Source organism: Rattus rattus, chromosome 6 (assembly GCF_011064425.1).
Source record: "Rattus rattus isolate New Zealand chromosome 6, Rrattus_CSIRO_v1, whole genome shotgun sequence".
Taxonomy (NCBI): Eukaryota; Metazoa; Chordata; class Mammalia; order Rodentia; family Muridae; genus Rattus; species Rattus rattus.
In genome coordinates, this window is record NC_046159.1 from 149,013,323 (window position 1) to 149,036,232 (window position 22,910).

The following is a 22,910-nucleotide window of genomic DNA, read 5'->3' on the forward strand; positions in this document are numbered from 1 at the left end:
TCACTTATCCTGAAGCAAGTAATGAATAGAAACAGAATAAGTCACACTCTGGTTCTCACTGTCTACCCCCGCATCCCATGTCCACCACTACCATTCTGTTGAATGAACTGGTCTCAAATTATGTTATAGTTATTCATAAGGCATGTGTCATTCTAGATGTAGTTTTCTCTGAGAAGAGATAAAAATGGGTCAATAGTCAGGTCATAAATAAAGGGCTCTGGCACCCAGTGCCTTATACAAACCACTACATGTGCATTTCTATCTCAAATTTGAGAAGAGTGTCTGGGTTCAATCATAGAAGTTGGTGTGACTCGTGTCCTTTAGGACTGTGCCAAGTGTCCAACCATCACATCCAAGCAGCATCTTGCTTTCCTTCTTAATCTGGTTGTTCAAATAATCAAAAGGACAAAGCACTCTCCTGAGAAACACAAAGAACTTTACTCCTAGGCACGAAGTTTCAGTGACTAGCATTTTGAGTTTTATCCATAGATAGCCCTTGTGTTTCACCTTCTTACGGTTCATTCATTTTCGACCACATCTTTGACCTAAAACTACTAACACTCAGGGACAGCATCACTTTCGTCATTTGCAATAGAAAGACTTTCATTCATTCTTTCCTTGGCATTCTTAAGTTTACTTTGATGTTAAATTCAAAAGCTTCCTTAGGGTTCTGTTGAGAATGGACTCTACTGCTTTAGAATACAAAGATGGGTCTTTACAAAGTTTGAAAGAGGGGCTTACACTCTCCATGTGCCTTAGACACAGCCCTGCCTTTGTACTAAAAGTAGGAATCTTGTTGATATTAATGTTTAACATTTTTATGTTGAGAAAACAACAGTGTTCCTGGATAATGTTCATGTTTTTTTTTAAAAAAATATATTAAGAACCAGTGAATGCTAAACCATGCAAAAAGGCAGTGAACTTCACAGCGCTCTGCTTGGCATGCGTCTTGCTCCTAAAGGCTAGGTATCACCAGCAAGTGATAGAACACAGGTTCTACAAACACTAACAAGGAATCCCAAAAATGATCGCGATAGCAAGTAAGATGGGCAATTTGCTTATTTGATAAAAGTCACTATCACATTAGCGCTGTAGTGTTGATTATTAGCTTGCTTTAGAATACTAATTTTTAAGAACTTATGTGCGTTTGACTCACAATGCTGCAAGAGATAAATTGAATACTTAAAAAAAAACTGGAAGAAGGTCACCTTGAGACTTAGGCTCTGCTTTTCAGATCAGGTGTCATTCAATGTCTGATTTTAACTCTCATTTGAAATTTCAAATCAGTGAAAGTTACTACATAAGTGTATATGTTCTACATACATAGACCATTTGTAAATGTATTTACCAAGTGAGGTTATATATTATATAATATACCTATATAATTATATATCTATATAATATATATGCATGTAAATACTCTCAAGCATGTCAGTCATGAAAGAATTTACATGCCATTACTTCTAAAATACTTACCTTTTTCATATAACCAGGAATCTTATTTTATGTAGTCGATCATAATACTTTCAGCTGTCTAATAAAGGCATCAAACATCCAGCTGTTTCAAACTTCTACCCCAGACTTTAGCATGTGGGCTACTTGCTTGTGTTTGGTCAGGACACAGGTATTGTATCTCAGATGTCATGTCAAGTACATGGGATAGAAAACGTCCTCATTTCATGTGATTTCATTGGCCAGAATGAGGGCAGCTAGAAAGGTGATGCTCTGGACTGAGGAACTGTTTTAGATCTGGCATACACATCCTGTGACTGAGCATGTTTAGATCCAAAACTAAATAAAAATTATTCTGATGATAATTAATAGGAGAAAGGAAATTGAGAGGGTAAACTGTCTTAGCTTGCCACAGTACAAACACTGAAAAGATAAAATGTCTGTAGCTAAAAGATGCTCTGGTAAATTGTAAAGGAAAATAAAGGATGAAGAAAGCATGGAACAAAATAAAATACTCCCAAATAAATAAGATCATTTATAGTTCCATAATTCATAGCAAGTCATTTAATTTGTGAAGGAAATTTCACACTTATTCTTAAAAGCTTCTTCAAGTTCTTCTGTGGACTGAAAACACAACTAGTCACTAAAACGAGTTGCTAAACATTTGGTAATTATTTTCTAAGGGGTATTAATTTCCAAAATGGTAAATGGTACTATATATATTTGCAGTAGAAGAAATGGCATAAACTAGTAATATATTTTTCAGGGGCAAAATGATATTAGACAGCAAAATGTGAGTTTCATATTATATTAAGGGAATGACTCTGGCTTACGTTTATGAGCAGACTAGAGTTGGTGTTATGTAGCTGGCATTTTCTTGGGCTGCCAGAAAGCATTTTATCACTTGTCATGTCCCACATATGAAGCATAAAGACGGAGAGAGAGAAGAGAGGGTTCAGTTAAGGAAAGACCTATAGACTGAGAATTAGACAGAAACAACAGCCAAGAACAGCGACAGACACAATGCTTGCTCAGTAGCTGTGATGAGTTATCAGAGGTGAACCATGAAGATTAAACATCTGCCGATGGGAGGATGACAGGCACGAGGCAGGAAAAGAGCATCTCACAATTCCTAAATTACCACTTCATGGCTGACAGTGAGGTTAAGACAATGGATACAGCATATTTGATAATCATGTTGGCCATGGGTCAACCTGAAACAAACCAGGCACTTTGGAAAAGGGAACCTCAACTGAAGAAACTCCTTTATGCGAGCATCTGTGGGTGAGCATGTAGGACAGTTGCTATATTATTAACTGATGCTGAGGGCCAACCTAATGTGAGCATTACCATCCCTAGTTACATAGTCATGGGATGTATGAGAAAAGCTGCTAAGCAAGCCAGAGAAGAACTCCAGGAATTGCTATTGTCCCTTGGTCTTTGTTTCTGTCCCCACTCTCATATTTTTACCTTGGCTTCCCTGAGACAGGACCAGGGGAACTGAAAGTGCAAGTGTCACCTTTCTTCCCCAAGTTGTTTTGGTCATAATGTTTATCTCAGAACAGAAAACAAACCAGGATAAAAATGTCAATAGCAGGTCTTTGTTGGCTTTGACATTTGTTCAACATTGGCTGAAAGAACGGTTTTGAATTTAGAAAATTATATGGATATTGACTCTGAATGAAATGTTTGTGTGCACCCAACAAGTAAGGTCTCCTTTATTTTCCATTATTGCATTGACTTGCCTAGATCAATAGATTAAGAGGCCGCATCCTCAAATATAAAAGAAATCTTATTTGGGAATATGAATTTTGATTATTGAATCAGTTAAAATGGTTTTCTGTGGAATGTTACTTCGAGTAGACCCACAGACAGGAAGCAACTAAAGTGACACATTTTGAAATCTTCAGAGATTTTACAATGAATGTAAACAAACACTCTCAAAAGTTTTGTGAGGAAAATGTCTGGGTTACATAACTGGACCCCTACATCATGCTATTTCATGTGACAAAACTGGTACACATATTTGTGAAATCTAAGACACTAAAGGATTGGTAAATGTTTGGAGTCTACTGTAGTTTCCCATTACCTGTAACTGTAATTTTCTGCATCATATCATATCCAGGGCTCTTTAAAGAACAAAACTAATAGAGTGAATATATATCACATTTATATATAATATACATTATTTATTTATACACACACACACATATATACATAATATATATAGCCTTGATTAGGGTTTCTATTGCTGCAACAAAACACCATACCGAAAAGCAAGTTGAGGAAGAATGGGTTTATACAGCTTACACGTCCACATTGCTGTTCATCACCAAAGGAAGTCAGGACAGGAACTCAAGCAAGGCAGACACTTGGAGGCAGAAGCTGATGCAGAGGCCATGGAGGGGTGCTGTCTACTGCCTTGTTCCCTATTGTTTTCTCAGCCTGCTTTCTTATAGAACCCAAGTCTATCAGCTCAGGGATGCCACCACCCCACCATGAGCATGATCCTGCCCCAATGATCACTAATGATAAAATACCTTGCAGCCTGATCTCAATTCTTCAACTGAGGCTCTGCCAAGTTGACAGGACTATCGTGAAACTAGTACAATGATGGCTGTCTCCCAACAGAAAATTTTAAAAGCCTGTATTTACTCAGTCCAGAAGACTGGATTTGTCATCTGGTTTTTAGTATATCTCTGAATCCCAAGAAGAAGTCTTTAATATCAGTGAAGCAAGTCAAGAGTTTCTGCCTTCCATGTCCTTTTTATATGTTGCTATCAGAAGGTGCATCCTGCTGAGGGCTGGTCTTCCTATCACCCTCAGTGGTGTGCCCCAGCCACTGGTGTTTTAGTTAATTATGGGTATAGTCAAGTTGACACTGAGAACAGCCATGACACTTCCCTTGCCTTAGTGTTATCACTTGAAAAGAAGAATGTGGTATTCTTGTGTACATTCTGTAGGCATTTTGTTCTTTAAAAACCCATTTATTTAATGTTTTTACATATGTGTTTGTGTGCCTGCATGAATTCATGTGAACCACATGTGTGATGGGACATGTGAAGGTAGTTGTAGGCTGCCATGTTGGCGTCTGGGTCCTTTATGAGAGCAGTGCCCTCCTCAGTGACTCCAGAGCTCCCAGTATTTTGCTTTTGAATTTTTCCCTTTCAATTCTAAAGTAGAAAGCATCTTAAGATAAATATTCATAATTTAATAAAGTCATCATTAACTTAAACTTAATATTCAATAGTCTGCACCATTGGCGTTTTAAAGCTATAGCCCCCTTTTTTTCAATAAACTAAAATAACAAACATATTTAAATTATTTGTTGGCAAAAGAAGAAAAGTGGTTCAAATTTTACTAATCCTGCTGCCCATATATTACATAACAGAGAAATCACTTTGATTTATTTCATGGAGGGAAGAAAATCATCAATATTTATGCACCCATTTTTCTTGTAACTCTTTATCTCACTTTATTTCCATAGTAACCTTAAATGACCTAAAAATTTCAAGCTCAGGCGATTTTATGCTGAGTAAAATAAGAGTGCAACAAAAAAGTAAATATTATATCATCCCGTTTACATGTGATTTCTGGAGCAATCAGATTCACTGAAGCAGAATTAGAATGGTGATTACCAGGGTTTGAGGGAAAAAGCAATGGAAATGAAGAAATAAATAGCCTTTTAGGTCAGAATGAGATACATTTTAGATAATTCAGTGCTAGTTCAGTAGTGACCAATATCCTACCATAATAAAAACTACAATCAAAATGAAAAATAAAGATACATACAAATTACAAATTACTAGTTATATACCTAGAAGACATATTTACTTGTTATCATAGTAATAAATGCTTTAGGCATCAAAGTAGTGGCTTGAAATTATTTATCTTTTATATAATTCATTAATGTATTCAAAAGAAATCAAGTTGTATCCTTATTATATTTTCCAAATATTTCATGAAGAAACTTTATTATTTTAGGAGGAATTGTTGATAAGGATCTTCGTCACTACCTCAACTTAAGATTTCAGAAGGGTTCTGTTGACCACGAACTACAGCAAATCATCCGTGACAACCTCTACCTCCGCACGGTGCCATGTAAGTACCATAGCAATGCTCTTTCCTTTCTATATAAGCAGATACATGTTCAGCTATATACTTACTATTCAACTGAAAAATTCTGTCAGATAAATGATGTATGGACAATTGGAGTTGGAATCAGATTTGAAATATGAACTACAAAAGCAAATGCTTATAAATATAGTTTTTTCGTGTATGATAGAATCATCAGAAATTTATTATTTTTAAGCTATAAGTATATCTTGGTTACACTATTCACATTAATATTGATAATATTGATTCCAGGCCAGATTTTCATTAATCCTTGAATTGTGACTGAGGTAAAACTCCACACCAGGAGACAAGAGACTACAAATTCCTTGATTAAAACCATTAAAACCATTATGAATGGAATCTATGGTAGACTTTGCAACAAGAAGTCCCCAAGCTTAAAAAAAAAAGGAAAAAAAAGAGAGAGAGAGAGAGAGAGAGAGAGAGAGAGAAAGTATACTATGAAACACAAATGTAACATATTCTATTACTCTCTCCAGAGTGATGGTGATATATACTGGATTACGCCTTTATGTGCAACCTTTAGAAATTCCTTTAAAAAAGAAGAGTGGGTAAACTGACATAATTTATGAAACAACTTCTGAGTTCCTCTTCCTGTTTTTTGATTAGGACAAATGAATTCTGACTCAAATCCTAGACACACTATGTACATCAAAATCCTCTTTCTTCAAAAGAGATGTTTTGATGTTTTGACAGCTAAAAGCTATCTATGTTGTCAAGAAATTCTGATCTGTTGGTGTTGTAGGTATTGATTTTTGCTTAGTTACGTCCTAAAGATGGATAAACTCAAAACTGAGCTTTGAAGCCCTTAAAATTAGAAAAAACCTTGATTAGAAAAAAATTAAACAAATAAGACAAAAATGATTCCATCTGGTTGAATCACCAGCACTTTTGAAAGTGATATAAATGAAAGGTTATATTAAAACACACGACGATGTGAAGGTAGACCAGAAACCCCTGAGTTTTTAATCAACATATATTTGGCGATGGGTGGGATCTTGTCATTGCAGTTGGATTTGAATAATCATCAAAATAATGTCATAATATATTTATCATCCAATACTAAGTAAAAACACTTGCTAATTGACACATGTTGGTCAAAGTGATTCCTATTCCGTGTGTGTTTATAAGTGAGTAGACTCTGCACTCTTGCTTTGAAACTTCACGCTGAGAAAAGTCCACTCCTAAACTTGAGTTTGACATTCGAGTGATGGGCAGAAGATGGATTAAAGTGACTGGACTGCTTATAAGGTAACGGGTGGACGCACTCTCAAGGCCTTGATGCTGTCAGTGCATCGAAGTGAATTTATCTTTTGTGACAGGAAAGAAGAAAGACCTGAAATACTAAAGAAAGAGGACAGGCGCTTTGTTGTGTTAAAATCTGAAAGAAATAAATAAGACGCTGACCTCAGGAATACATGTAGTCCTTGTTAAGACAGTGGCATAAATAAGAAACTGCCAATTAAATATGATGATAATGGGAGGAATTTTGCATTAGCTAATTAACTTTTTATAGCATCTTTCTTTAGAGTACTAAGAAGAAACTAGGAATGAGAAATAAATATAAAGGTAAAATAGCAGGATTTATGAGTAAACCTAGAGAACTTCAAGATGTGATTCTAGTTCAAGGTCATGAATTCAATTAGAGAAGCTTGAGTAATACCTGTAAGGAGATAATTAGAAACTCAAGAGATCTGTATATTATCAGGAAACAATCGCTCTTTGATTTTGCAGCCACCACTCCTAATAGCCAGTTCAAATAATACCATGTGTTAACAGTGCTTTTAATTTGGCATAATAGTGAAAAAACATCTGATATGAAGATGATTCTGGTTTGTACTATTAAAAATGGCTTTCACACTGAGGATCAAGCCCTGGACAGTCTGTCTCCTTCACTCATTAAGTCTTTTAATGAAGTACTCAGATGTTTTCAAAAAGTATGCCATAAAATGGATCAGTAGTGTGGAAAATCCTACCATTGCTTAGAAACGTGCAAGTGTATATAAGTTGACATCCATTGGCATTCATTATTGAATCTCATTTTGTATACATTCTCCTGGATCAATGTAGTCTCATTATTTCAATGAACCTACTACAGTAAAAGGAAAACATGCTGCTAAGAAGCATATCATTGCTCCTATACATACATACATACATACATACATACATACATACTACATACATACATACATACATACATACATACATACATACATATAAATGTGAATATTGGCACCTCTTGTTTAACAAAGCAGTGGCACTAGAAATTGATTGTTAGTAAGTACATAGATGCAAGAGCATTATCAGTTTGATCATGTAACGTAAGTTAGTATTTTTCTTGACAAAAATAATTACAGTAACTTTGCTTACTCAATGGATTGTCCCAACAACTACAACTAGAAGAAAAAGGAGAGTCAAATCCTAAAGCTAACCTTAGTGCTCACTATGTGTGTAAGAGCCCTCGTGCTATGTGTCCACACAACCCCATCTCACTCGGGCACACACTTTTCCTCAAACCCAGTTGTAAACACCTAAGCTCTCTATATCCATCTTAAGTAAGTCTGTCTCAGGATATGGCCATGTTCTGAGCTAATGAAGGGAAGAAGGGGGATAAATCTAAGTCTCTACTGGGTTTTACCTATAAATAGTATAACTCCCCCTTAGTTTGTTTGCAAAATCAAGGGTTGCTTGTATTTAGTCTTTTGATTTAGTTTTTCTGGGCATGATTGTTTTCATATAGTCTGTGGGGCACAAACAGCTGCAAGCATCATCTCTGACGCCATCAATTTACTATTTGTTCAAATCTAGTCACAAAGGAAAGGTCTCCATCAACTGATTCTATATTTCGTGTAGAGCCTTCTCACATTTTTACACATGAAAGACCTTCTTTAAGTGCTCCTTGTTGCTAAGAACACAACTAATAGAGGAAAGTATAAGTGTTTAAGGGACCCTGCCTACTAAAAAGTGAAAGTTCGTTCTTGTTAAATAGAGATTGTAAACAAATCTTTCTCATATTAAGATTCTATGTGGTTGAACTGAAGTAGAAATGAGTGAACGGTGATGAGATAACCCAGCTGTACCTTAGACTACGATAAAAAGTAACCAGGAAAGATGTATGCAGATAAAGGATGTCAGAGTTTAGAAAAATCCATTAAATCAAATTCCAATTACCCTGGTGGTATACAAAATGTGACATGAGGCAGACTTACTTAAGATGTATGTAGAGAGCCTCAGGTGTTTACAACTGGATTGGAGGAAAAGTGTGTGCTTGAGTGAGACGGGGTTGCATGGACACATAACTAAACTAGCATCATTTATTTAAAAGGTAGACAGAGTTATTCTGTCACAGCGTCTTAAAAGTACAGTTATGACAGTAATTATTATCCCTGAAACAGCATAGATTCAAAGGCATATGTGGAAGTTGGTGAACTAAGTACTCAAAATGTTCAATTCATTTCTTGATGTATAGAGAAAATAGAGTTTATTTGGTTTTAATATTCTACTGAGCATAATATATATGTTTAATTTTGAGGCTAATCAACCAACTAGTTAATTTCACTGTGCTTCTTAAAGAAGATAAAAACAATCACTCCAATTTATTGATAATGCTCCTGTCCTTCTCCTCTCTGTGTTTATTAAAGACAGATAATGTTTGATAGAAGCACGAGCACAGACATTCCTTAACCTTTTCCCTAACAGACCACATGATGGGGATCATTGTTTCACTGACCAATGTTTAAAGCTTCAAAATAAACTGGGAGATACTTGAGGCTGTGTCTCTCTTTCCCTCTCTCTCCCTCTCAAGATAACAACAATGTTGAGATGGTATTAATGGGAAGTATTTTAAATTTATTTGAAGTGTGAAATATTAATATATACTAAGTAAAAAAATGAATAAAGATACAGTAAAAACTATTACATAAGACCAAAGATGATTAAATATATAGACTTAAGATATAAAAGAAATAACTTTTGTGGAAGACCTGGCCAAGGCATAAATCACAGTAATGTTTCCACATATTAAGTTTAAGTTTGCAAAGCTAGGCCAAACTAAGAAGAATTGTCAAGGATATAATCGTAAGAGTTTAGTGCACATTTTGATGTTTTGATGCTTATGACAAATTGCCTTCCAAAGAGCAAATACCAGCTATATAAAAGTTATGAAAAATGATCTGTTAAGAAAAATCATCAACACACCAAAATTACAGTTATACAATGAAGCAGCACCGCCTTGGCAGACTGTGAGCTCATGTATGATGACAGTGGAAAAGGGCTGTTAGGGTATGACTGGCCAGCCATGAAGCATGGGAGCTGTGAGACAAAATTAGAGATATCTGCTGTACTGAATGAAGCAGAATTTCTTGTAAAACAAGCCATATTTTTTACTTTAATTTCCTTTTTACACTTTTAAACTTTAAATTTGCATAAGTGTCTCCTTCAAACACACCTGGAAAGTGTGGTAATTAACAACAACAACAATAACAATAACAATAACAATAATAATAATAATAAATGATGATGATGATGATGATGATGATGATGATGATAATAAGCTACTGGTTACAGTTCCTGCTAGTTTACTAACAATTCAAGAGTTATTTGTACATTATAAATTAGCATTGCACAAATATATGTTCCTGAGTAAGGTGATACTTTCTGCAGGTATGGAATTTGACTTACTTCTTGTCTTCATTGTAAAGATACATTTTTTAATATATAAAGTCAGAGGGAGAGAGATAGCAACCTAAAAATTAGATTACCAAACAGACAAGACCACTGCCTCTTAGGGGAAGGAATTTCATTTACTTGAAAATGATCAAGAATAGGACAACAGTGTCAGCATATCTTTCAATAGTTGGGCCCAACCATCATGGTAAGTTGAGCAACTCCTAGACATAAAACCATAGGGAAAGGATCATCCAATTCCACTGAATTTCAATCCAACTGCACTTAACTAATGTTTATTATAAAACTTCTTCAACTTTATTCTTATTTTCTCAAATAAGACTCATACATTTAGAAAATCTGATGTGAAGTTGCTTTTAGGGTGTGAATCATATTCCTTCACGATTATTTCAGCTTTTTGTTCTTTGAAAAATAAATTTGATTTTTTAAAAATAAACTAATTATATTTGGCACTAAGTATTAAAAATTGAACATTATTACTGAATAAATGTGGCTATTAGCATCTGAATCCAAAGGGAAAGAAATCTAGAAACAAACACAAGTAGATCTCTTGAGAAATTTCTATTTTTGTCTTGAGGTTTTAGAGATAAAGGTGGATCCGAAGGGTTCTGAGCAGTAGCAAGTGCTGACAAGCATTCATTCATTCTCCTTACCAAGATGGGCAGCTGTCTGACATATTACTTTAAACATATATTATGATTGTACAAAAAGATGGATTAGACTGAATCTCTCTTTCTGAGTATATAAAGACTTAGTCATAGGTCAGATACATAAACATACTTATGTGACACTTTCTGAGGATCTGTGAACAGACATGCAAATATAACAAACTAAATACATAATTCCATCTAAACCCTTAGTGAACAAGTGAGTTTATCGGAGTTACATACAGGATCCCGACTTATTCAAGGGCAGAGGTGTCACTGGTGTGGATGATGACTGGCTTACGTTGAAGTTGGATTCCTGCTGCTAGACCAATTAGACCAATTGGATACTCTTTCCTTCCCAGTAATTATCACTGCTTATATAATATTATGCAGTATGAATCTCATGTGCTTCAGTAACTTCCTGAGCCTTATAAGTTGCACTTATATTCTGAATCTAATGAGTCTCTTTTCTGCCACCATAAGAGGATATAACCTTATTAAACAATTCCTTAAATATTTTCTTCTATTCATTGAACAAAACAAATATGTCTCCTTGGTTCAAGAATAGTGCATTGGTTTGGTTGGGGGCATATATTCTCTGTGTGAGAAATTAATAATTAAATCCTTAACTTGATTATTAGGTTCAATTTCTGTCCTGGAATATGAAGCCAAAGAAAATGTATAAGTGATTACATTGACTTATCCACTTAACACCACAAAGCTTCAATGTGAAAATAGAATATCCAGCATAGAAGCAAAACAAAAACACTAAGAGTACAATTTCACTGATGCCAGCCACTTAACATTCCATCTGCCCTGTCTACGTTAGTTTCTTCTCCCTCCCTGTGATGTGACATTTTCGTGTGTTTCCCTTTACATCTTTACTCATTATAAGAGAAAGAGAGACTCCTCCAGAACCTGTAAGACATTGATACAGTTGGTAGGTAGAAATACAACATTGGCCTTCAAATATCCCCAGCCACTGCTCTAAGAATAAGGGGATACGGATGTTCAGTGCAGTTTATACTCTCCTAGAAAGCCGATCATCACTTTGAATAAAAGTAGCCTTCCTTCTGAGGAGCCAAGAACATACACACCTTGAGTGTTTCAATCTCGTAACCCCGTGTGCTGGAATATAAGGTCAACATGTCTCATACTTTTTGTTAAATTAAGACAATATATTAAATCACACCGAACCAGATTTCAGTCTCGATGAATTGAAACCAAGCTATGGGGTGATTATGTAAGTAGCTGAAAGAAAACAGTAGACGGAGAAGACTTGAAAACTGTGGACTGTAACAGGGCTGTCAGAGTCTCTTTCAAACATGCCTGAGTAAAATGGTGAATAAGAAAGGGCTACTGGTTACAGTTACTGCTATTCTACTAACAAGTACTGTAGTCAAGAGTTATCTGTACACAGCAAGTTAGCAGGTGGATAGCAAGGAGCAGTAAACTTTGCCTCTACTTATTTCTTATCATGGAACTATGAGTAAAACTCACATCAGAACCAGGGCTATCAACTGTAGAGGTTCTGCTACTTGCTACCCAGAGGACCTTGACAAAGGCCTTTGTGCCTTTACACCTGCCAGGCAGGAAGTGATGGACTGAAATGAAATGAAATGTTTCCTCTTGTTCCATCTAAAATTATGTAGCCTTTTGATTCTGCTGGCTTTCTTTATCATTATTCAAATCAGTTCTTCCAATTGACTAAATTATTCTGAGGATGGGATGCCCTTGATATCAAGCAGGTGTAAACAGCTTATGGAAGTTGAAGGTCTATCAAATGCAGCAGACATATCAGGGAGAAATAAAGAGTAAGGTTTAAATTAAGTGAAATTCCAGATAGAAACCAGCGATGCGTGTACTTTCAAATTTTTCTATGAATGTCAAGTTAAAGATACCATCATAACTCTGATGTTCCTTGAAATTTACCTTCCACTATTCATGAAACTGAAATTTGGGTCAGTCCCAGTAAATGGATAAGAAAATAAACATAATGAGAAATACAAAGGTATTTTAAATTGCTTACCTCTTTTGAATGTGTGATGAACTGAAATGTGACATAAAGATCTCTGAACCATGAGGTATACTGTTATGAAAATGTGATTGCTCTACTTGTGATGTTTAACATGAAATATAATGTCTTCTGATGTTGAACTTTCATAAATGTCACTTATGTGACTGAATGCCTGTGCTTGGAGAGAGCTAATAGGAGACTAAATCAATGCTTACTTAGTGAAGTCAAACGTTACAGTGCAAATGAAGAATTTAGGAGAGTCTGTAGGCTTTCTCACATGGGATAATTAAAAGTTAAGCCTAAGGTAGGATTGACGATTCAATTAAAAACTTCACAAGAGTCCTAACTTTTTAGGCAAGTCAGAATGGAGAACTGGAGTGCTTCCCGGTTCCAATTCAGGCATAAAATCACCTTCTCAGTTTACCTACGAAAAGATGAGCTTTCAGAGAAGTTGCTCTGTATATGAATAAGTCACCAGATATCTGCACGAGTTCCATGGGAGTGGAGGTAGCTATGTGTGCTGCTTCCCAAATTAGTGATAACTCTCCCTCCAAGGACAAGACAGAAGAAGAACACAAATAAAATCTGTATACCCTTGTCTTTTCCCAATTTTAGGAGAAATGCAATTGCTCCCATCTAATTGGCTGACAGTGATGACAAACTATGCATTCAATTAAGGGGCTTGCATAGCTGTGGAAATTGTAGAATTCATGACCTGAATCCAATGCAAATCACACGACCCTAGTAATTGACCATTTACTAAACAAGCTCTAAATTGTTTCCTCTTTGTAATGTTATTACCAGAAACATTAAAGTATAAGATATTTATAAGGAAAGAAACATTTCGATTGATATGTGTTACATTTCTATATTGATATAGGAAGGAGTAAACATATAAAGTTATATTTATTATCTAAAAGCGTTTTTTAATTTTATGAACTTCACTTATAAAAATCTTAGTTTTATTAAAATCTAATACTTTAAATTCTTGCATAAAATTATAATAATGTAAAACTTTATCAATAGGTATGCAGGTCCCTAGTTAATCACATCAGGATTTCATAAAATGTGTTTCTTTTGTTGATCATGTTAGGAGTGGTAGAAGATGAAATGAAGGAAAATAATTAACATAAAAAATAGCTGTGTACAAGTATTTTGTGCAGTTTTATTTAGCAAAATCCACTGCCCTTACTTTTCCAACTAGCAAACTTATTCCTGGAGAGCTAATGAACCCTTCTCTAAATCACATAGTCAGTAAGCACATGAGAAGGAACTCAATCTTATATACCAAGTGCCATCCGTTTGGTGTACCACATTACATCTTCACTCATTATAGACCTGATTTCTCTAATGGTTGAACCAAATTCTGAAAGGCTCTACAACACAAAACACTGATGGGTTACCTATCAATACTGATTACTATTTCCATAAAAGCTGTAAATTATAATGTGAACAAGAAGTACACTCTTCAGGAATTACATATTGCACATGTTTCAATGGCTTCTCTTCAGTGACCTTAGCAATATTTTTCATTTTAAGGCCACATCAAGCTGAATAAGTATTTTTCAACAGTGGTATGACTTTTCTCATTCTTGTTTAAAGGACAGTAAAGCAGAAACAACAGGGACATTTCCACAGAGTTCCTGAAATGGCTCTTCTTTGGTAGAAAACGTTCACTCTGCATGTTAGCGTGTCTACCTTTGCACAGACTCAGCTGCCCCCTATGGCTTAGTATCAGACCTAACTAATCCCTTAGCTCTCTTTGGCCATAGTCCCATAAGGATCAAATTACTCATTCCTTCATTAGAAGCACATATCCCATTCACTCATTTTTCCTCTTTGTTCCTCATTCTGGCTTAAAAGTTTCAGTTTCATGTGCACAATGAAAATCCAGTGTCCAATGAGCACTGAGAAGTCAGTGAGTCTGGAGGTAAACTTAACCTTTCATTCTTTCTATTATCTCCATTTATTCCATAAGCAAACCAGAATAAATAATGTGTCAAATAGAGCAATTTTAACCCAGCAATATGGCTGCTCTGACAAGGCATCATGTCCAAAGATGTTCTAGGTCTACATGATTTGGCCAGAATTCAGGCATGCTCTGGATTACAGTATGATTTGACTGGAATAGTACGTATCTTTAACCCTTGACAATGAAGGTAAGATTAGTTTGTAGAAAGAAGCAGCCATGTTTGAAATTTACATCTAATTGAGAGGTGGACAATGTGATAGATCAAAGAAAGATTTGACAGAATGAGTTGGAGGTGGCATTAGCATATGCTTTCATGAGGAAAAAGAGGCTACTTAAGAGCAGTGAGAGAGAAAAACAGTGGTGGTGTGGTGTGTATGTGGCAGTTTTTCCAAGACAATGTTACAAAGGCTGGTGGCAGAGAAAACAAGCTAGACACAGGTAAAGACAGAATGAATGAGCCGGAGAATGAGAAGGAGCCGGAAGATTAGAGCGTAGTCCCAAAGTTAGTGTGAGGCCAAGCAGAGCAGTTCAACCAGAAGCCAGGAGAAGCCAGATTGAATCAGTTGGCTTGAAAAATAGATTGTATGGAGATTAGACTCTTCCAGGCTTGGCCTAGAGATAGACAGAACAGGGAAAGAAACACTACGGTCTCAGTTCAAGCCATGTATTGGCACAGCTTGGGTATGGCTTTCATCTCATTCCATCATCTGAGAAAATAAAAGCACCATTTACAGTGTCACACAAGGTAAAGACTAAGAACTAAAACAATGCACGGCATTTTAATGAGGAAGAGTATTAGGGAATTAATTGTTCAGAAAATTACTATACTAACAAGAGAATATGGAGACTAGAGATTATCATTCTTTAAGAGTGCTAACCATAGTACACAGCTGCCAAGAAAGATTAACCTCTACTAACAAAACAATTGCCTCTGAGGCCTGCAGCTAAGGCCCAGAAACCTGAGTTTGAGACTGACATATTACCAGTGTGGCTGCAATTACCTCCAGTGCCTCTTAACTATTAACAACTGGAATAGACTCTTATGTCCTTGGTGAAAATATTACATGTCTGATAGTTTCTGATCTGAACTAAAATATGAGCTTTAAATGTGTTTCTTCTTAACAGATTCTTAGACATACGGTGACAGTGATGTATCTTAATTTTATTATACCACGGAAGACTAATTTTTACATTCCCTGTTTTAGAATTCTATAGTTAAAATCTTATAGCATAAATAATTGTCGGGCACAGAGTCTTTGTTTAGGGTTTTCAACTTTCTGTCTATGCTGCACCTCCCAATGATTATATTGTCCTTTCTAGTTATAGGCTTTTGGAGAAATGAATTTGGTCCTTAGAAACTGAGAATATTTAAGCACTATCAATGCATTCTGGAATCGTCCTGCCCTACTTATAAAAGGAGACATTTTTAATTTGCGTTGGAGTCTTTGTTCATTTTTATTCACAACTTTATTATTTAAAAATATGAATGTGACACTAACAAAACTTAGTTCATAATTATATTCCTCACATGAGAAATCAATTGACAAAAATGCTTTTGCAACATCATTTAAATCTGGAGCAAGAAAAGGAATCTTAATTAAAGTTGAAGAGTTGAATATATTATTTAAAGTACTACAGAAAATTAATTATGTTTGGAAGGGAATAAGATGCTTTTAGCACTGAGTGGAACAATATCTGTGATGAGAGGCCAATCTTGGGACTTTACTATGTGTCCCAGAATCATTTTTGTGTCTCAAAGTTCATTAGTGAGTTATGCTATATGTCTTTGGGAAGACTTATTTAAAGACACATGCAAGTAAAACATGGCTACATACATTTGAAAACCTGTATTTAAGTCAGCACATTGATATAATAGTAATCGAGGGAAAAAACACCTACTAAGACTACTGCCTTAGTAGAAACAAATAAAAAATGCAATTTCCCTTATCTCCCAGGCTTGGTGTTATTCTCTTTATGAATATGGTAATCCTCATAAAAACATATCTTCCAGATTCATCAGTTGTAAAATTGTGGTTGTTATTTTAAATTGTCATTAATGTACTTAATAGCTTGTTAAATTTATAGAGATTAAAGCATATAAACTTTTATATATTATAATTATTTTTATTTAGTTCTGCTAGCACTGAGACCAACTAAGAGCATGTGACTGGGTATTGGGGATGTGAATGAAAATCTTACAGTCTCTAGGGGTTTATTCAAATCTTGGTAAGCTAGCTTTCGTTATTCTAATTTTAGAGCTGAGCGAATAGAATATTTACAACAAAGGAAGATAAAATATTTAACATCTATCATAGTTGAGGCTGATAACTGCCCTCACAACTTAGGGAATGATTATTAAAACAATCAAAGTTACTTTATGTTTGCTTAATGATAATGACTAGACTGCTATACTTAATTGAGATATAAAGCAATAAAAATGGAGTATGTTGGGTTTAATTGAGCCACAGGAATACCATTTATAAACTTGTGTCAACTCTTCTATAATATATCTGTGCTCAAGACATCTTAAAATTTGCAACCTGAAGATACAGATTTTTAAGCTTACAATAAATCTGAAGCCATCATAATCTCTGAACAAATCGCTCAGACTAGGAAAAGTGTTTCCATGGCTTCCTCAGTGGGAATTTGGTAGAAAATACAGCCCAAGGACATTCTTAATAGATGTGTGTATTGGCTCGTCCCTGCATGTTTCCAAAAAGCCTGAAGCTATATTGAGTTTGCAACTATTTAGCCTAGGAATATTCTTAAGATGAAGAAGGTCAGGTTACATTTGTGGCCACAGATCACATAACTTAGAGTTGACTTATTCAGAGTTCACACAGTATTACTCTTGTATAACATTTCTAGTCATATCTTTTAATATTTTTCAATAGACCCAACTCTGTGGGCACAGATACAGATATATGTACATAATTTTTCAGTCATTTACAGTGTTAACCTATAAGTATAAACAACATATTAATATGTGCATATATGTGATTGTCTCCATAAAAATATAAGGTAATAGGACATTGAACACTTGTGAAAATGGGTGATCTATATTCATGTTACAGACTGAAGCTTAAACTCTGCTCAAAATCACAGAGAGACAGAAGAGAAAAACAGAACAGATAGTTTTAAACCCAGAGTGAGTTTTCTAAACATATTCCTTCCCCTATCTGAAGTAATAGGTTTATTTATTTTATTTTTCACAATTTTATTATCAATTGGAGAGTTTCAAGTTTTATTCAACATTTGACCCTATTCACTCCCCAATTCTTCCCAGATATGTCCCATTCCCTTCTACCCAACTTTTCGTCCTATTTTTTTAAAACAGTTTAAAACTAATTTGTGTTCCCCAAATATTCTTGGATGTATGATCTTCCTCTAGACTATAATCCACTCACCAGTAGATCAACTCTTATTAGAGAAAAACAATTTTTTCCCCACCAGCTAACATTTGCCAATAACTCCATACCTAGGGGTGGGATTCCACGTTCATCTCCCTTCATGCTGAGATTTAGTCTGACGTGGGCGTCCCTAGATTTCATGCATGTGTTCATAACGATTGAAAGTTTGTGTTCTGAAGACATTGCTTCCTTGTAGTCATCTGTTGCCCTGGCTCTTATACCCTTTCTGCCCCATCTTTTGCGATGATCCCTGCATGGTGCAGTCACTCATTTCCTTCTTGGGCAGTTTTCTTTGTTAATGACCATCTACTGCAATAGAAACTTCTCAGATGAACTGGGATGGATTGATCTATCTGTATGACAAGCATTCAGGAAGTGGATTAGCACTATGTTTATGTAGCAGCACAGCAATAATAGGTTCTCCCCCTAAGGTCTCTGGCATATTTAGTCACAGGTTCATGGTCTGATAATGGTCCAATATATTAGCTTCATCTTGTGAAACTTCAATCGATCAGAACACAGTTGATTATCCCCATGATGTGTGTAGCCCTATTCTACCATTGTGCATGTCTCACCAGGCCAGTCACTGTTGCGGTGTGAAGAAGTCACAACAGGAGTTATGAATGCTTCCCCCCGCCCTCGCAGTTTCCATCGCGCATTCTAGCACTATGGAGGCTAGCGAGCAGGGCTGAAGCTTGCTTTCTTCATGTGACTCAAGCATATCGTCAGCAAACAGGTCTCACTGTCAAGTTCTGGAGAGTGAGTGGAAGCTATGATTGCTATAGTCTTTAATGCTTGGGGGCCTATTATTGTCAGTGTACCTCCTTTCACTTTATCTCTCTGTGATTTCTGTGCATTTCTATTATTGGGCATAAATCCCATAAAACAGAAGTTCAAATTTAGTTCATTTTTGTGGTTGTTTTAAAAATAGCACTATAAAAGCTACAGACACCACTCCAAACTACCTTAGCCTGAAGGCAAGGTTTAAATCAACTGTGGAAAGCAAGTTTAGATGAATAAGTGATAAGTCCCTAAAAACATTCTACTTGAGACCTGGTGAGTATTCCTAGGAGCCAGCCAATGACCTGAGACCAAAGGTAGAGTTCATATGCCACAGGGAATTGGGTAGTAACTTAAAACAAACAGACAGACTGACAGACAAACAAACAAATAAATGATGGTGCATGACTTTCAAAGTGGTCAGATTCTGAGCATGCCATTCTATACTTTGCAGCATATTTAATCTTGTGTAAGAGAAGGATGACCACGTAACAGAATAGGGGAAGCTGTTTAGATTGAAAACAGAGTGAGCTTGCAAAAACAAGTTCAACCACATTATAGCACCATAGACAAGTATAAGTCAAAACTACACTGAGGTCTCATTCTATTCCACCTAGAGAATCGGTCATTAAAAAAACAGTTAACAGCACATGCATGGAAGGACTTGGAGAAAACAGACTCTCACAATGCTGGTGGGAACATTAACTAGTTAGCCTCTTTGGGGGTCAGTACAGAAATTCCTCCTAAGCCAAAATTAAATCAATAAGACTGAGGCCTACCATGACTAGGTATTTTATTTGAAGGACTAGATGTTGACATGTTAGAAATAAATGTGTATCATCAATGTTTACTGTAGTCCTATTCACACTTATGAAATTTTAGGACAAACATAAGTATGCATAAGACTGCCCATCTCATGGTTCTCTTGTGTGGATTCTGCCCACATTCCCAGCCATCCGTCCCCTGTAGTTAGCTGTCACAAATCCCCATAACCCAGTAAAATCAAAACTCTAGAGGCTTGTAATTTATCAATCAGATTTATATCAGTAACTTCTCACCCCACAAAACATCTACACAATGAACTTGGAACCAATTGATACTGATATAAACTGCCCACCTAGATAAGACAAATTGCCCGGTATTTATCTATCCCTTATAAGATATTTAGAGCTACCTGTGACTATTTAAAACCAAGCAGAATATGGATTGACTTTTTCTTCCTCCATCTGTCTTCCTCCCTTCGTCTCTCCATCTCTCTGTCTCGTCTCCAAAATCCTCAGGCTGTCTTTCTTTTCCACTGCCCAACCACAGGATCTTGCCTTATCTTGTACTACACTCATCTGCATAGACAGCAACCCCCCACAACCCTACCACATACACAAACACACACACACACACACACACACACACACACACACACACAGGGCTGGGGAGCTGACCTCTTGGTATTGATAAACCAAGTAGGGTCTAATTCTCCTATGAAACTGTCTCCCTCTCTCAGTATTTGTTGGTTGTCTGTAACTCGTTTTCCACTGATGGGCCTATGAAACTTCATCCTTCCATGTTAGCATAACTATGTTTGATGTACTTCTTCAGAATTTATATAGGCAGCCATATTGTTGATTTATTATGGGTGAAGCTTCTCTGTCATTTTTAGGTTACACAATCTCATAACAAAGTTCCTGGTTCTCTAGCCCTTACAAATCTTCTACTTTATCTTCTATGACGTTCCATGAGTCTTAGGAAGGGGGTTAAATTATAGATCCATCCACCAGAGCTGGGCATCTCACAATCGCTTGTTCTTGGTATTTGAGCTGGTTGTGATTTTCTACAATGGCCTCTTTGTGAAGTTTTTAAAGATAAGTTTCTTTGTGAGTAAGGAGAGCTACACTTATCTGTGGGTATGGGGATAAATACATGGAGTGGCATTGGGAATTGTCCTAGTTTAGTAATAAGTCAGTTTAGTAATAAATCAGATATACCCATCTGTATTGAGGTACATTGTGTATTAACTCTGTGGCTCAGCATCATTGTGGGTAAAATTGTACATATCTCACAGAATAAAGAGTAACATACTTAAGATGCACATAACATTGTTGCTGTTGAGAATTATGCTAGTTTAGGAAGTTGGTGGTAGTAAGTTCTCCTCTAAGATCCATGTTCACACTATCCTTGAGGTGACCAGCTAGGTTTCTAGTATCTGCCATAACTCTTTTCCTATTGAATTGGCCTTCATTTCAATTAGTTCCCTCTAATTCAAAGTTCTATGAATCTTCCCGTCATTATAGAAGCCTTTATGATGGATGGTAAGGGAGCTAACTCACTTTTAAAGGGATGAACTGTCTCCAGGTCCTTGCGGGTAGGTGCAGAACATCGCCTTGCTGCTGGTTGAACTGGAAATCTGCACTTCCTAGGTAAAACCTTGATAGAGATACTTTATACCTTTAAAAGAAATCACACACAAACAAACCATAAGAACACTGATTATTGTGCTATAATTATATCATTATTATATTACATATTTTATATTATTTATTATATAGTTATTATGCATAGTATATAATAAATATAACATAATAATATATAAATGTTATTAAAACATATAATTATGCCACATGTCCATGTCTCACTAAGGCTGGTTTTAGGACCAGGTAAATTTCTTTGTAGTAGAAGCTACCTACCCTGTACATTGTAACGTCCATGGGTCCTGCCAATTAGCTATCCAGGGTACTTTCTGAGTTAGGACATGAGAAATTATTTTCATGATTTACCAAATAGCCTCAAAGGGACATAATTGTCCCAACTGAGAAGCAAAGCTAAAGGGCCAATGTATGAGAGGCATTTTTATTTAAAAGAGAGTCATATAGTTTGGGGAATATTCATGAAATTTCAAGTACTAAAATTAAAAAGAGAAACCACTCATAAAACTTTACTCTTCCTGGTTATAATGGTGAGGCTCTCATACCAAGAGGGTAAATTGTGTCCCATGAACACCACCAGTACAGCAAAAGTATTCTTGGTAGACTGGTACCATTAATTTTGTCTATGGCACTTTTAAATATTAACCACAATCTCTCAAGAATCCACCTGCATAGGCTGTACTTTCACATGGACTCCCGGTAACCTGACTGTATACATTTATGTCTGCTTGTGAGGACGAGGGTCATGATATTTAAAAGAGTGATTTGTGTAGAATGGGCTGTGTGTCAGTAAGAAAGTTTAACTTATACTTTTTTGTTTCTGCTTATCACATGTATAATTATTGCTTGTTTCTTGACTTTTTAGAATATTTATCTTTAATCTTTTTTACAGTCCAGTTGTTATCCCCTGCCAGTTCACCCTGTGACAGTTTCTCATCCCATTCCTCCTCTCCCATGTCTCCAAGAGGGTGTCCCCAAACCCCAACTCCCCTACCCTGCCAGGCCTCTCCATTCCCTAGAACCTCAGGTCTCTTCAGGCTTAGGTCCATTTTCTCTCACTGAGGCCAAACCAGCAGTCCTCTGCTGTATATGTGTGAGGTGCCTCACACCAGATAGTGTGTGCTCCCTGGTTGGTAGCTCAGTGTCTGAGAGATCACAAGGGTCCAGGTTAGTTGAGACTGCTGGTTTTCCTATGGGGTTGCCCTCCTCCTCAGCTTCTTCCAGCTTTTCACTAATTCAACTACAGGGGTCCCTGACTTCAGTCCATTGGTTGGGTGTAAATCTCTGCATCTGTCTCAGTCTCATGCTTGTTGGCTCTCTCAGAGGACAGCCATGCTAGGCTCCTGTCTGTAAGCACACCATAGCATCAGTAATAGTGTCAGGCCTTGGAGT

The 22,910-nt window shown here is 36.2% G+C and overlaps 1 protein-coding gene across 1 annotated transcript in view; it reads left to right on the plus strand.

Moving 5' to 3' along the window:
- Magi2 (membrane associated guanylate kinase, WW and PDZ domain containing 2) overlaps nt 1–22,910 on the plus strand; it is a 1,438,642-nt gene that overhangs the window by 444,728 nt on the left and 971,004 nt on the right. The window contains 1 exon segment of the mRNA XM_032907059.1: nt 5,437–5,553. Coding sequence (XP_032762950.1) covers nt 5,437–5,553 — 117 coding nt within the window.